This window comes from Ailuropoda melanoleuca, chromosome 7, assembly GCF_002007445.2.
Source record: "Ailuropoda melanoleuca isolate Jingjing chromosome 7, ASM200744v2, whole genome shotgun sequence".
NCBI lineage: Eukaryota > Metazoa > Chordata > Mammalia > Carnivora > Ursidae > Ailuropoda > Ailuropoda melanoleuca.
In genome coordinates this window covers 26155649-26172872 of record NC_048224.1, presented here as the reverse complement: position 1 = coordinate 26172872, position 17224 = coordinate 26155649, and the positions used below count along the sequence as shown (strand labels likewise).

Sequence of the window (17224 nt, the reverse complement as noted above, 5' to 3'; positions counted from 1 at the left end):
GAGAGGATTATTTCAATGCCATGTTAACATTTAAATTTCGAGTTCAAGTTCAGAACTTCCCATTTTCCTCACCAAAAATATTTATTTAATTATTTATTTTTATTTTATTCTTCCTCCCCCTCACCAAAAATATTTAAATCATAAAATGTCTTGCCTCTGCTTCCCTGACACGAGTGGTTTATCCACTCATGAATGGAGCAGGCACAACGCAAGAGCGGTAGGTGTTTGGAGCGAATGGGTGGCTCAGTCTGTTAAGCATATGACACTTGGTTTCAGCTCAGGTAATGATCTCAAGGGTCGTGAGACTGAGCCCCGAGTTGGGCTCCGTGCTCAGTGGGGAGTCTGCTTGAAGATTCTCTCCCTCTGCCCCTCCCCCCACACGCACGTGCTCTCTCTCTAAATATAATAAATTAATTTAAAAAAAGATTCTCCCTCCCCTCTACCCCCCCTTTTAAAAAAAGAGCAACAGGTGTTCATACAAAAGGTTCTAACATTTCTCTCCCTCTGCCTGCCACTACCCCTGCTTGTGCTCTCTCTCTGTCAAATAAATAAATAAAATCTTAAAAAAAAAAGGTTCTAACATTTACCTTAATGTTTGTGACTGGGGTGGTATTGGCTAGTCCACAGGAAAAAGAAGGAAGCCTTAAACGAACTGGTTTCCCCCGAGCCTTCTTGGCTAGAAGCAGAAGATAGGTAGCGGTGAGGTGATCATACTGCCACTGGAAAAAAGAAAATCAAGTTGTTTAGAAGACTGAAGTTGTTTTTAGAAATAACGTTTTATTTTACATTAATTTTTTTCCATTCAGAAAAAAAGCAATCCCCTGTACCAACTCTCTCTCTCTCTCACACACATAGTTTCCACTCCTCAGAGGGAACCACTTCTAAATACTTTTAGCTATTTCTTCTATGTTTCTATGTTGCTTATACAGCTTTAAATTTTTTTTTCAGATTCAGATATTATCTACGAATTTCCTAGTGTGGAAAATAAGGATTTAGCTCTACTACAACTCCTTCCTGCCCCATACATTCTTCCTCCTTGCATCCCCCTATTATAATTTTATCACAATTTTTAGTTAAATCGATATTTACACTATCATGATTATGTAAATTAGTATTCACAACTGAGTAGGGATAATGTTCAAAATATTTCATTGGTACCCTGACTTTATGCAGTTAGAACAGAGGCTGAGAGGTGAGTAGGGTCCTGCGGCACCCCTGCCATGACAATTATTAACCTTATAATCACTGGGTCTCAAGGAAGACTGGAGGGAGGTGCCCAGGGGACCTAAGGGAGGTAACAGACAATGGGGAGGGCACTCAGAGTAGGAATTCTTCAGTGAGTAGATAAATATTCTACTATCTTAACAACCAGAATGGAATTGCACCTAAACCACATGGGGTGCTACCCTTGCATTTCCTTCGTTTGTATCTTGGTTTTTCCTGAAGTTAAAAATAAAAAAGAGGCAGTTACTTGTCTTACTAATTCAATTCCACACTCCCCAGCACTCTACACCTCCCCTCAGCACGTCCACACACACAGGCTAATCTGTTCCCTCCTCCATGGCCCTTTTGGAAACATGCCACCTGATGTCTGCATTCCATGCTCCACTCTGGACTAGCTTCTTTCTCAACCTGCAACTCAACTGTCAGTCTAGGGATTCCCTTCACCTCTATTATTTTTTTTTAATTTTTTAAAGATTTTATTTATTTATTTGACGCAGGGAGAGAGAGAGCATGTACATGAGCAGGGGGAGGGGCAGAGGGAAAAAAGAGAAGAAGGGTCTCTGCCAAGCAGGGAGCCCAATGTGGGGCTCGATCCCAGGACTCTGGGATCATGACCTGAGCTGAAGGTAGACACTTAACCAACTGAGCCACCCAGGCGCCCCCCTTCACCTCTATTCTACAATGTATCCCCAGTTTCCCAGATCTTAAATATTCCTCTTTCTTGGTTACTTTCTTGTTTTGGTGGAATATATCCTCCAGCAACTTCCTGAGGGTGGATGAATGGGAGGTAAATTTTGTGAGATCCTGCATGTCTGATAAATGACTGCATTCCATCCTCACACTTGATTCTGGGTGGGCTGAGTACAGAATTCTAGGATGACAATACTTTCCATAGTTTCAAAAACATTGTTTCATGGTCTTCTCACTTCTAGTACAGCTACTGAAAAAGTCAAAGTCTTTCTGACTCCAAGCTCTTCTTTATGATCTTTTAGGGGCTTTTTTTTTCTCCAGAAACTTTTTGGGTATTCTCTTTCCCCCAGTTTTCTGAAATTTCACTTTGTGTAGATCTATTTTCATCCATATTTTCAAACCCTGGCTAAGCCCCTTCATTCTTAAAAACTCAGTTCTACTAACTTAGAAACCATCAGTTCTGGAATATTTCTTCTTGTATTATTTCTTTGATGCTTTCTTCCCTTCTTTCTTCTGTTTTATCTGCCTGCAACTTCTATTATTTGTATGTTGGACCTTTCTTACCCATTCTCTTCTATTTGTGCATCTCTTTGTCCTTAGATTCTACTTTTGAGAGATTTTCCTTTAATTTTACTTTCAATCATTTCTACTAAGCTTTTCGTTTCTGTGGTCATATCTTAAATTTTCAAGAGCTATCTCTTGAAATATTCCTTTTTAGTTATCTTATTCCTATTGCAAAAAAAGAAACAGCTTCTCTTATCTCTGAGAATATTAATTACCATTTCTAGCCATTTTTTTCCACTCCTGCATTATCTTTCATTTCTCAGTATCTTTACTTTTTTTCCTTCCCTCCTCCGCCCCATCACAACCCCCACCATTTGTTTTGATCTCTAATTTTCACGTTAGAGGCTTTCCTCAAAAGTCTGGTAATCTTTGGCTGCCTGTCTCTATTTAAAAAAGAATTATCTAGCACAGCTAACTCAAGACCATGTAGTTCGAGGCTGCTCATTGCCTTGGGAGCTTCTCTCTATGGTAAACAGACAAGAATCTGAACTCCCAATCATTGGTATAGTAGGTCTTCTCTCTTGGCTTTTCCCTAGAATCGAATCTTCCAATATTTTCCCCACCCCCACTGCAAACAGGATAAAGTCCCGGTTCCAGCATTCTCACAGTTGAATAGGGAAGGTGGTTAGGGATAGTGGTTCACTATGAATATGAAGACTGCATGTGTCCATGCGTCCATTCAGAATGGCTCATCACCCCTACCCAAGCTGCGTATGGTACACAAGTGCCTCTTGTTCGATGTCTCCCATCTCCTGCTGGGCTAAGGAAGAGGTGGCTGTCATGCAGCACAAGGTAGAGGAAGGACCTGGGGTCCAACTGCTTCTAGTACAGACTTTCAACCAATCTTCCTGTTTTCCACCCTACTTACTTCCCTAACTTCAGAGGTTCCTAGTACCTCTGATTCCGAAGCCTTTCCAGAGCCTAGGGCTCTAATCAGTTTGCTTATTTTCTTTTTCCACTCCAGGCACTTAGCTTTCAGCTTAAAATGCTATGTCAGATGCCACTTATGTATTTTATAACTCCCCAAATTTTATTGACATTACTTTTTGTCTCTTCTTTTATTCTCAACATTCTTGTGAATTTTTTATTTTTATCGCTTTATTATTATTTTAGTGAGGTTTTAGGGAAGTGTTGGATGTAAACATATCTGTTCAATCCACTGTGTATAACTGAAAGTTTCTAAGTAATGGGCTCATAAGACTGGGTGACTCTCTACCCTACAAGAGTGTTAAATTTTAATAATACTGAATAATATTTAATGCATGTATCTCCCCACAAGGCACATGATCCAAAGAGGCCTACTACCAAAAAAGTATAAATAAAAACTTTTTATTAATAAATTTTATGAGTTAATATTTTAGTTGACCACTATCATCATGTACGCTTTGAAATCTATATAACAGACCTATCAATCCAGTGGGAAAAGTGTAAAATACTGTGATAAATTATCACAGAATGTTGCCTTTAATCCAGACAGGATGGGTTGGAAGGAAGGACAGAAAAAGTTTCATAGAGAAGGTACTTGGGAACTGGGTAAAAACTATGCAGTCACAATCACTCTCCAGTATGACAGTCCTACCTTTTTCAAAGGGATGCCATAAACTGATTAGAGACAATGGCTTAGAAACAAGTTGCCACTTGCTTATCAACAAAAGTATCGCACAATCCAGGCATTGTAAACAATACCTGGACAATTTTAGATGGAGTCTTCTAAACCTGCCTAGGAGTTTTACAACCCTAAGCCCTCTTTATCTCTAAGCAAACAGGATCCTTTTAATAACTTTTTTTGCCATAGCCACTGCACATTATACTCATTACAATTAGATACACAGGGAGTTGTGTTCAATAACAGATGAATAGGCACATTAGTTACGCTTCCAGGTGACGTTAGTCCACAAGTCTAACACAACCCATGTCTCCCTTATCTTTTAAGCAGCTCCCTATTTTGAAAGTCAAATATCTGAAAGTAAAGCAATAGGTTTACCTATCATAAAGAAGGTTCCATTTCTTAAAAAAAAAAAAAATTTTTTTTTAATCCTCAGTTATTGTTCACACAGGCTACATGTTAAAGAACTGCCTGGGCACCTGGGCTGAGGGCAGGCAGTTACCAGTACAGAGCATTTGAGAAATTGAGGAATGGCTCACTATCCTTCCCCTGACCTTGGTCACGAGGCCCTCAATCTTTAAACTTCTGCCACCAGAATACAGGGGGATTTGCACTGCAGGGGTGGGGGAAGGGATTGGTCTGAATAGGTTCTCAAATGCATGTGTAACTCTCAGTGAAGTCCCCCTACCAGATGACTGGCTGCTCCCACAATTCACAGCCACCCACAGCCGGAAGAACAGCGGGAAAGTAAGGAAAGCAACCAGGCGGAAGGAAGCTCTAGCACCACTACTGGGAGTCTCAAGAGGGCTACGATGAGATAGCTTGAAATCATAACACATATGAAACTGTAACTTCTGCATATAAAAAACAGTGTAAAGTGCTCACATATAGGGGCGCCTGGGTGGCTTAGTCAGTTAAGTGTCTGACTTTGGCCCAGGTCATAATCTCAGGGTCCTGGGATCCAGCCCTGCATCTGGCCCTGCGTCAGGCTCTGCACTCAGTAGGAGTCTGCTTCTCCCCGTCCCTCTGCCCCTACCCCCACTCGTGCTCTTTCTCTCAAATAAATAAATAAATATTTTTTTAAAGTGCTCATGTATAATATATAAATGGGAGTTCTAGGAGTTAAATATTTGAGAATAATATTGTTTCTCTCTCTGCACAAGGATCAGCAGCATCATACCAGCATAGATCTCACTAAACTGATCTCTCCCTGTCCTGTCTAACTAGCCCCCAAAATAAACACAAAGCTCCCAAAGTGCCAGAAAAAGTGTAGCTGACCACAGATGACCTCAAATCTGGGTCCCCTGAGGCTATTTAAACTGGAAAGTACTTAGGACCAATGTGAATTCTCTGAGAATTCCTAAACCAAGATTTCTCAACCTCAACACTACTCACATTTGGCCTGGATAATTCTTTCTTGTGAAGGGCTGTTCTGTGCATTGTGGGATATTTAGCAGAATCCTGGCCTCTAACCACTAGACTCCATCAGCACATATACACATCCCAGTTGTGACAACCAAAAATGTCCCGAGAGGTAAAGTCACTCCCAGTTGAAAACCACGGACTTCGACCAACGCTTCTCAAGCTTTAATGTACATATGAATCACTTAGGGATTTTACTAAGATGCAGATTTCAATTCAGTAGGTCTGAAGTGGGGCCTAAGAGTCTGCATTTCTGACAAGCACCAAGTGATACTAATGCTGCTGGTCAGAACATACTCTGAATAGCAATGATTTAGAGGAGTACTTCTCAACTCCTGGATTTAGAGGAGTACTTCTCAACTCCTGGCTGCATACTACAACCATTTGGGAAGCTTTTAAAAATTCTGATGTTTAGGCCACACAACAAACCAATTAGATCATAATCTCTGGAGGTGGGACCTAGGCATTGGGATTAGTTTCAAGTACCCAGGGGACTCTAGTGTTCAGATAAGGTTGACAATCTCTGTATCCTACTCATCCCTAGGACTGCAAAATAAGTATAAACAGGCATTTAAGAATGAGGGAAGAGTACAAAAGAAGAAAAACTATTACTTTCTTCACAGCATTCTTGATGTCGCTCATGTCTAGCTTTTAGAATCACTGAGATCTTTAGAGAGATTAACACCAGAAAACAATTTCTATCATGCTTCATTACTCACTTTTTCTGTATCAGAAGTAAACAATTCCTATTTCCATTTCACTTCAAGTTTGAAAACTGTATATAAAGATCACATAAAGGGTACTATTTAAAGAAATTTTTTTCAATAGTTCTTGAAATTCTAAATTTTTTTCAATAATTTTTGAAATTCCAATGTGGGGCTCCAACTCATGACCCCAAGATCAAGACCTGAGCTGAGGGGCACCTGGGTGGCGCAGTCATTAAGGGTCTGCCTTCGGCTCGGGGCGTGATCCCGGTGTTCTGGGATCGAGCCCCACATCAGGCTCCTCCACTGGGAGCCTGCTTCTTCCTCTCCCACTCCCCCTGCTTGTGCTTCCTCTCTCGCTGGCTGTCTCTGTCAAATAAATAAAAAAAATCTTAAAAAAAAAAAAAAGACCTGAGCTGAGAACAAGAGCCGGATGCCCAACCAAGCCATCCAGGTGCCCCACTAAGTATACTACTTTAAAGATTCAGATTTTAAGTCTGTGGATCTCACACCAAACTTTTTCTCAATAAAAGGACAGGATGTCTGGGACTAGCTTTGAAATATCCTACTTAGAAAGGGCAGATGGGAGAGGGTGCTGGGACACAGATAAAACTGGCAAAGTGTCATTAACTGTTGAAACTGGATGATGAGTACATGAAGATCACTGTGAAACCATTCTACTTTTGTAAGGGTTTAAAAACTTGTAAAATAAAAATTTTAAAAGAAATCTTATGTATCTGAAATATGATCTTCTATTAAAGATTGTCCTAAAGAAAAAGTTGTATTTTTTTTCTAAAGTTACTTCAATGGAAACTTCAAATTTTTATTATAAAAGACCTTACAACAATTCCCAATTCTTGCCATTCCTTTAAAGACATTATCTAAGGTGTCTGGGTGGTTCAGTTGGTTAAGCATCTGTCTTCAGCTCGGGTCATGATCTTGGGGTCCTGGGATCTAGCCCTGTGTTGAGTTCCCTGCTCAGTGGGGAGTCTGCTTCTCCCTACTTCTCTGTCTCTCCCCGCCCCCATTCATACTCTCACTCTCTCTCACACAAATAAATAAAATCTTTTTTAAAAAATAAAATAAAATCATTATTCATGAAAAACTAAATTCTCATTCTGTTTTCCAGATACATTCCAGAACCTTTGCTTATTATGTCATTCAAAGAAATCCTTTATATCTCCTCACTGAAAAGAACTGTGGCTTAGCAAAGCTTTGTTAGTTAAAAAAAAATTTGCTTACAGCCATTACCCTACAAACTAGAAAAGAGAAAAAACACAAATCGAAGATGATCAAAGACACAGTACTGAACCAGGAGCAAAGTTAGACACAATCCCTGCCTAGAAGATTAGATTATACTCAGAGTCAGCTGTGAGTGCCTCCATCTCTAGGAAAAAATCTATAGATTATGTATCTGAAAAAGCTAAAAGAATCCAACACAGAAATCATGATAATGATTTCCTGGTATTTGGTTCATAAGTTTAGGGATGATGTGATGCTACAGGGTTGCTTTTAGGTAAGAAGAAAAATGCTTTGTATTTACTTATTCCTATAGCAGAATCACAGTTCCATGTTAGAGAATTTCAAGGAGTAAAATCAGAACTCTGTCAATTCTCTGTGGAATAGTTTCTTCTGTTTCTTCATTTTTCCCCCCACTATAATCTTCTTTAATCAATGTCATTTTTAAGAGGATATCCAGCAGACATGAGAAAAGAATTGAGTGAAAATCACACATAAATATAATATGAACACTGATGATAAAATCATAGGTCTGAAAAATGCTATACTATTTTAATGTATTTTATCAGTACATTTATTATATAAATAACGAATAAAACAAAATATTATTCTCAAATTCATGTTGTATTTCTTACCAATGAAATTAAATCCTCCATTGTTTGCCGATTATTTCTGTGGTGAACAGAAAGTTCTGTTACACAATCTTCATCAAGGTGAATAAGCTACAAAAAAATATTATAAACTTCATTAACAAAAAATTAAAAATATATTGTTTTCAAATCTTAAAGTTAGCAAAATTACTTTGTAAAATCAATATCAGCCTGTAAAAACATGAGTTCGTCAAATTCTTAAGTAGGAAAAAACATTCTCCATAATTTTTGAAGATATCACCGGGTGACAATAAGCAGTTCAAGAAGAGCTCTTGCCTAGCCCTTCACACCCCATCATCATCTGATTAATTGTTAAAATTACGTTATGTACCCAAGGCACTCTGTCCTCCTTCCCCACTGTAAGACCTGCATGGCATTTTCATCAAGGAACAGTTATCGAGGCACTAACGTCAGTGGCTCTACAACAGGCTGGTAAAGAGTGGCTCAGACTTGTAGCACAGTGCACCTCAAGCTACATTTGGGTTTAGCACCAATCCAAGGAGCCCTCATGATGCTGAGGGTACTAGCAAAGTACAATTTTAAAAAGTGAGATAGCCTCTGTACAAGTTTTATTTTGCTTAAGGACAGTAATTATCCAAGTATTCAGATCCATGCATGAGGGGCCAGAAATAGGTTCTGAGAACCAAATACGAATCATTGAGAACCAAAAGGCAGAAGGGGCCTAGCCTGGACCTGGAACAGGAGTTCAGAAAGTCATAGTGGAAGAGACTCATAAGGAATGTAATTTTAAAGTCATCTTTGCCGGGGCGCCTGGGTGGCTCAGTCGTTAAGTGTCTGCCTTCGGCTCAGGGCATAATCCCAGGGTCCTGGGATCTAGCCCCCCGCATTGCGCTCACTGCTCCGCTGGGAGACTGCTTCTTCCTCTCCCACTCCCCCTGCTTGTGTTCCCTTGCTCACTGGTTGTCTCTCTGTGTCAAACAAATAAATAAAATCTTTAAAAAATAATTTAGAAAATAATTAAAAAATAAATAAAGTCATCTTTGCCATGATGAATTCTCTCCACAACAACCCCAATAAGTGATCTTTCATGTCTGCCCTAAGTCCTCCTTTCCCGAGAACACAACAGTTGGGATGGCTAGTTCTCCCACCTGTCCCCTTTAGGTCTGTCTGCCTACAATCTCCATTCAGGGTCAGTACAATCTGACAGCTAACAGGCTTTGGAATTAGGAAGACCTTGGTTTGAATTGTGAAATCACTGAATAACTGTATGACCTTGAGTAGGTTATTATACGTCTTGGAGCCTCAGTTCCATCATCTGTACAACTGAAATAGAACCTGCCTTGCAATACATGTAACATATGTGGAGAGCCTAGTACAACACCTAAACAGAGTAGACCCTCAAAAAATGGTTAACTCTTTTTATTAACAGACATAATTTTACTTCCTCCTGGGTGTAAGAGCTTTTCAGGAATTTGAATATTCCTATTATAGACAACCTCTCCTCTCCAAGTTTTCTCTTTTCCAGTTCCTTTAACCACCATTTCAATGACTACCGCCCCTTACCATTCTGGCCTTTTCTTTAGATCACACACTCTAGGTTGTCACTGGTGCTCAGCGTGAAGTGTTCAGAACCAAACATAATATGCCAGGAGAGGTCTGCCCCACAAAACAGAGCAATATCATGAATCTCCCCTTGTTCTGGACACGATATTTGTAATAATGGATTGAAGAGAAAGTCACGCTGCCATCATGAAAATAGAGGAACACTAGAAACAACAACCTGCATCACTGGCTGGTATAAGCACAACCTCAAGGATTACGGAGAATGTGGAGACCACAGAGGCTTATACTAATGGTACTGTATAAAAGTCCAAAATGCTAAGATAAGTTTTCACTGTGTTGCTTTGACCTTAGCAGTTCCCCCTACTGTAGATTCCCTCTTTAGGAAGGTCCCAACCCCAGAAGCTCAGACACTTTACCACCAGTTGGGCATCTTCTTTGACACCAGTTGACGTAACCACTGCTCAAGTGAGAAGATTTTTGGGGTTCCCTCTATAATCTTAATGTTACTCTCCTAAAAACAGGGGCACATGGGTGGCTCAGTCGGTTAAGTGTCCAACTCTTGATTTAGGTTCAGGTCATGATCTCAGGGTCATGAGATCGAGCCCCGCATCAGGCTCTGCACTTGTAGAGCCTGCTTAAGATTCTCACTCTCCCTCTCCCGCTGCCCCTCCCCCTGACCTGCTCTCTCTTGCTCTCTCTCACAAAAAAGTAGCAAAAAAAAAAAAAAGTAACTCTCCTAAAAACAAACCAAAAAAAGCCCTTTCTCTCTCTCCCTAGCCTTCTGCTTTGTACCTTTACCACAAGGTGTGTGTGGGAAAGGAAGGAAGGGTAGGAAAAAGGTGCTGGCTTCTTTGCTAGACTCCTGAACTGGAGACGATAAAGAGTGGGGTGGACAAGACACCAAAGTCTGAAATGTATGGCTTATCTCAAGCTGAGTTTTCCAAAGAGACTCAATACTTTAAGTACAGAGGTCCCAGACTTACAGCGGTTCAACTTACAATATTTCAACTTTACCATGATGCAAAAGTGATACACATTCAGTAAAAATCATACTACAAATCTTGAATTTTGATCTTTTCCCAGGCTAATGATATAAAGTGTAATACTCTCCTGTAATGCTGGGCAGGGCAACAAGCTGCAGCTCCCAGTCAGCCACGTGATCATGAGAATAAAGAGCCAATACACTTAAAACCATTCTGTACCCATACGATCATTCCGTTTTTTACTTTCAGGACAATAATCAAGAAGTTACATGAGATATTCAATACTTCATTATAAAATAGGCTTTGTGTGAGATGATTTTGCCCAACTGTAGGCTCATGTAAGTGTTCTGAGCATGCTTAAGGGAGGCCAGGCTAAGCTACGCCGTTCAGCAGGTAAGGTGTATTAAATGCATTTTTGACTTACAATATTTTCAACTTACGATGGGTTTATCGGGATGTAACCCCTTAAGTCAAAGAAGATCTATATTCTGAATTCTCAGCCACACATACTCAAGTTAAAGTAAGTACAAAAATGAATACCAAAAGCTAGCCAATTACTTTGGATTATCCGTGCCTACTACATTTCCTGTTCAGTAGGGCAGAAAATAGAACTGAATATAACTTCTATTTGATACAATACTTGGGTACTAGAGCTATGTGTGAAAATGATAGAAGGAGATCATGCATAGAGTTATAGAATAGCACTTATACATTAAATATCCAAGTAAATCTGAATTATTTTTTATAATTCACTCTTGAAGAAACAGAAAACCGAGGGGAGAAAAGCAAATACTTTGAAAAGCAACAATCACTGCTTATATTCCTGTATACTACTCATTTGATCCCCAAAGCAGTACTGTAACGCAGGCAAGACAGATGAATGACATAACACGTAAAGGCATTCTATAAATGGCAAAACATAACCCAAACATACGTAAAAGAGGTTGACATCAGAATACCCATATTGGAAGTGAGAAAACGGAGACTCGGAGAAGTTCCTGCAATGTGCCCAAGACTGGCATTTTTCGTTCCTAGCCCAGAGTTTGTTCTACCAAACCACAATGCCACCTCTCCACAACCCTGCTCCATCAGCTGTTTTAACAGACCAGACAAGCAATGCTCGTCAGAAAGGCCACAGCTACACAGGCTGCACGCCCTACATTTGAATTACTTGACCTGTCAGCTCCATCACATTCTGGAGCCCTTATGTCTAGGTTCAAATTCTGGTTCTACACTTACTAGTTGTTTGACCTTGGGGAAGTCACTTTACAATTCTGTGTCTCAGTTGCTTCATCTGCAAAATGGAGACAATAACAGTATCTACTTCAGAGGGTTGGTATGAAGATTAAATGAGCTAAAAGATTTAAAAACTCAAAGCCCATAGGGTAGCACCTGATTGTTAAAGGTAAAATCCTAAGGGCTCTATAGAGCGTTCTTACTATGATAGCACACTATTCAATTATAGTTAAGTATTCAATAAATATTAGCAATCATTATACTGAGATATAAGGAAAATTAGATACTTTTTGAACACTCAAAACTATATATTTATTTTATACTGCACCCAAATTTAAAATAATTTTTTTGTTGGTGAAATCAGAGACTTTCTTCATCTTGGCCTCTGTTCTCCTGCAAGCAGTAGTGTATCCTATCTTGTTAGGATCATGGCTGAGAAGACATGCAAAGCCCTCCCACGCGTGGAGAAATGATGACCCCCAATGGTTGAACACAGGCATTTGCACCACCCACTCCCTCCACCTCACAAGGGACACATCCCAGCTTGCCTGGCCCTGCTACTGCACTGTCCACACATCTGCACAGTCTGCTGTTCTTAGGCTCAGTATTGCTAGTTGCTAGAATGACACTGTGGCTCAACAGCCTAACCTTACAGCTGAAGCAGCGAGAAGAAGAACAAGTGAAACCTAAAGCCATCGGAGGGAAGGAAATAATAAAGATTAGAAAAGAAATACATGATACAGAAACTTAAAAAAAAAAATAGAACAGATCAATGAAACCAGGAGCTGGTTCTTTGAAAACAATTAATAAAATTGATAAAACTCTAGTCAAACTTATCAAAAAGAAAAGAGAAAGGACCCAAATAAATAAAATCACAAATGAGAAAGGGGAAATAACCAACAACACAGAAATACAATTATAAAAGATTATTATGAAAAACTATATGCCAACAAATTGGACAACCTAAAAGAAATGGATGAGTTCCTAGAAACATATAAACTACCTAAACTGAAACAGGAAGAAACAGAAAACTTGAACAGACCAATAACCAGCCAAGAAATTAAATTAGTGGGGCGCCTGGGTGGCACAGCAGTTAAGCGTCTGCCTTCGGCTCAGGGCGTGATCCCGGCATTGTGGGATTGAGCCCCACATCAGGCTCTTCTGCTATGAAGCCTGCTTCTTCCTCTCCCACTCCCCCTGCTTGTGTTCCCTCTCTCGCTGGCTGTCTCTAACTCTGTCAAATAAATAAATAAAATCTTTAAAAAAAAAAAAAAAAAGAAATTAAATTAGTAATCAAAAAACTTCCAACAAACAGAAGTCCAGGACCAGACAGATTCACAGGCAAATTCTACCAAACATTTAAAGAAGAGTTAGGGGCGCCTGGGTGGCTCAGTCAGTTAAGCATATGACTCAATCTCAGCTCGGGTCTTGATCTCAGGGTTGTGAGTTCAAGTCCCATGTTAGGCTCCATGCTGGGTGTGGAGCATACTTAAAAAAAAAAAAAGAAAAGAAAAGAGTTAATACCTGTTCTTCTCAAACTACTCCAAAAAATAAGAAAAGGAAGGAAAACTTCCAAATCCATTCTATGAGGTCAGCATGACCCTGATACCAAAACCAGATAAAGACACCACTAAAAAAAGAGAACTACAGGCCAATATCCCCCCAATGAACATAGATGCAAAAATTCTCAATAAAATACTAGAAAATTAAAAAAAAATACTAGTAAACCAAATCCAACAATACATTAAAAAAAAATCATTCATCACAATCAAGTAGGATTTATTCCTGGGTTGGAAGACTGGTTCAATATTCACAAATCAATCAACATGCTATATCACATCACTAAGAGAAAGGATAAGGACCATATAATCATTTCAATAGATGAAGAAAAAGCTTCTGACAAACTACAACATCCATTCATGATAAAAACCCTCAACAAAGTAAGTTTTGAGGAAACATAGCTCAACATAATAAAGGCCATATATGAAAAACCCACAGCTAATATCATCCTAAATGGGGAAAAACTAAGAGCTTTTCCTCTACGGTCAGGAACAAGACAGGGATGTCGACACTCATCACTTTTATTCAACATAATACTAGAAGTCTTAGCCACAGCAATCAGACAACAAAAAGAAATAAAAGGCATCTAAATTGTCAAGAAAGAAGTAAAACTTTCACTATTTGCAAATAACATGATACTCTATGTAGAAAACCCAAAAGAGTCCACCAAAAAACTGCTAGAACTGATACACAAATTCAGTAAAGTCACAGGATATAAATTCAATATACAGAAATCTGCTGCATTTCTAGTCATCAATAATGAAGCAGAAGAAAGAGAAATTAAGGAATCAATCCCATTTACAATTGTACCAAAAACAATGAGATACCTAGGAATAAACCTAACGAAAGAGGTAAAAGACTTGTACTCTGAAAACTATAAAAAACTGATGAAAGAAATCAAAGATGACACAAAGAAATGGACAGACATTCCATGTTCATGGATTGGAAGAATAAATACTGTTAAAATGTCTATACCACCTACAGCAATCTACACATTTAATGTAATTCCTAACAAAATACCAACAGCATTTTTCCCAGAGCTAGAACAAACAATCCCCAAAATTTGTATGGAACCACAAAAGACCCCAAGTAGCCAAAGCAACCTTGAAAAAGAAAAACAAAGCTGTAGGCATCATGATTCTGGACCTCAAGTTATATTACAAAGTTGTAGTAATCAAAACAGTATTGTACTGGCACAGAGATAGACACATAGATCAATAGAACAGAATAGAAAACCCAGAAATGAATCCACAATTATATAGTCAAGTAATCTTCAACAAAGCAGGAAAGAAGATCCAATGGGAAAAAGAATGTCTCTTCAACAAATGTTGAGAAATCTGGACAGCAACATGAAAAAGAATTAAACTGGACCCATTTTCTTACACGATACACAAAAATAAATTAAAAAATGGATTACAGACCTAAATGTGAGAACTGAAACCATAAAAATCCTAGAAGAGAACACAGGCAGTAACTTTTTTGACACAGCAACTTCTTTCTAGCTATGTCTCCTGAGGCAAGGGAAATAAAATAAAAAATAAACCATTGGAACTACATCAAAATAAAAAGCTGCCGTGCAGTGAAGGAAACAATCAACAAAACTAAAGGCAACCTATGGAATGGGAGAATATATTTGCAAATGATATATCTGATAAAGGGTTAGTATCCAAAATATAGAAAGAACTTATCCTACTCAACACCTAAAAGATGAATAATTTGATTAAAAATGGACAGAAGACATGAATAGACATTTTTGCAAAGACATACAGATGGCCAACAAACACATGAAAAGATGCTCAACATCACTCATCATCAGGAAATGCAAATCAAAACTACAACAATGACCTATCACCTCACACCTTTCAGTATGGCTAAAATCAAGAACATAAGAAACAACAGGTGTTGGTGAGGATGTAGAGAAAGGCGAATGAATGCTCTTGCACTGTTGGTGGGAATGCAAACTAGTGCAGCCACTCTGGAAAATAATATGGAGATTTCTCTTAAAAATAAGGGGCACCTGGGTGGCTCAGTCAGTTAAGCATCTGACTCTTGGTTCTGGCTCAGATCATGATCTCAGCGTCGAGATCGAGCCCTGCACTGGGCTCCGTGCTCAGCAGAGAGCCTGCTTGAGATTCTCTCCCTCTCTACCTGCTTATGTTCTCTCTCTCCCAGATAGATGAATAAATCTTAAAAAAAAAAAAAAAAGGTAAAAATAGAACTACCCTATGATCCAGAACTACCCTATGATCCAGCAATCGCACAATCTTTCTAGGTATTTAGCCAAAGAAAGAAAAATACTAATTCAAAGAGGGGTGCCTGGCTGGCTCGGTCAGTGGAGGATACAACTCTTGATCTCAGGGTTGTGAATTCAAGCCCTGTGTTGTGTGTGGAGATTACTTAAAAATAAAATGTTTTTTAAAAAGGGGGTAATACATACACCCCGATGTTTACAGCAGCATTATCTACAATAGCCAAATTATAGAAACAGCCCAAGTGTCCATCAACAGATGGGTAAAGAAGATGTGCTGTGCATATATACACAATGGAGTATTACTCAGCTATAAAAAAAAAAAAAGAATGAAATCTTGCCATTTGAACGACATGGATGGAGCTAGAGAGTATTATGATAAGTGAAATCAGGCAGAGCAAAACAAATACCTTATGATCTCACTCACATGTAGAATTTAAGAAACAAAACAAACAAGCAAAGGGGAAAGAGAGAGAAAGAGAGAGGCAAACCAAGAAATTCTCTTTTAGAGAATAAACTGATGATTAGCAGAACTGATGAGAACAAACTGATGGCTAGCAGAAGGGAGGTAGGCAGAGGGATGGGTGAAATGGGTGACAGGGATTAAGGAGTACAGTTGTTTTGATGAGCACCAGGTGACGTACAGCAGTGTTGAATCACTATATTGTATACCTGAAACTACTGAAATTTAAATAAAAACTTAAAAAAAAAAGAATTAAGTTGCTGGTCTAACTGCATTTGCTCAATAGATATTAAAGATGTCATGGATGACCAAGGGGAATATGAAGAAGAGAAATTTTTATTTTTAAAGATTTTATTTATTTATTTGACAGAGAGAGAGGCAGCCAGTGAGACAGGGAACACAAGCAGGGGGAGAAGGAGAGGAAGAAGCAGGCTCCCAGAGGAGGAGCCCAATGCGGGGCTCGATCCCAGGACCCCGGGATCATGCCCTGAGCTGAGGGCAGATGCTTAACGACTAAGCCACCCAGGTGGCCCAAAGGAGAAAAAATTTTAGGAGCTGACAGTCATAGGAGAATCAGAAGGCATTTCATAACAGTGGGCAGACTAGTGACAAGGAGCTAAAAACAAGCTTACTCTGTTTTTCCAAAACCGGTTGGCTACTGGGAAGAGTATTTATTTATATTTATTAGTGTGATTATTCCAGAAAGCAAATACCTCACAGCTCTACCAAGTCCACATTGTGGCATGTCTGAAAAACCACCAAGCTATTCTGTTGACCCATGCACATACCCCACTCCACTGCAGAAATTTTAGTAGGTTATCAGAGAACGTGTCCAATTACCCGAAAAGGCCATTAAAATATTTCTCCTTTAAAGTATTCGATTACTTTTCTAACCACATATCTATGTGAGGCTACATTTTATTTATGCTTCAATCAAAACAACATAGCAAAACAGACTGAATGCAAAAGCAGGTAAGTATCCAAGTGTCTTCTATTAAGCCAGATTCAAACGTAATCTGCAAAGATGTAAAGTGATGCCACCTTCAAAATTTATTTTTTAAATCGTTATTTTTCATTTCTTGATTTCCTTATCTATATATTAGGGATATGA

At 39.0% G+C, this 17224-nt stretch overlaps 1 protein-coding gene across 3 annotated transcripts in view; it reads right to left on the bottom strand.

Annotated features, from left to right (window-relative positions):
• The window catches only part of MELK (maternal embryonic leucine zipper kinase), a 90487-nt gene that overhangs the window by 24135 nt on the left and 49128 nt on the right, over positions 1–17224 (bottom strand). For all 3 annotated transcript variants that reach the window (XM_019799308.2, XM_011224565.3, XM_034664126.1), the window contains 2 exons: positions 8085–8171; positions 588–719 (listed from right to left, as the gene is read on the bottom strand). In XM_019799308.2, coding sequence (XP_019654867.1) covers positions 588–719; positions 8085–8171 — 219 coding nt within the window. The remainder of the gene's footprint in view (positions 1–587; positions 720–8084; positions 8172–17224) is intronic.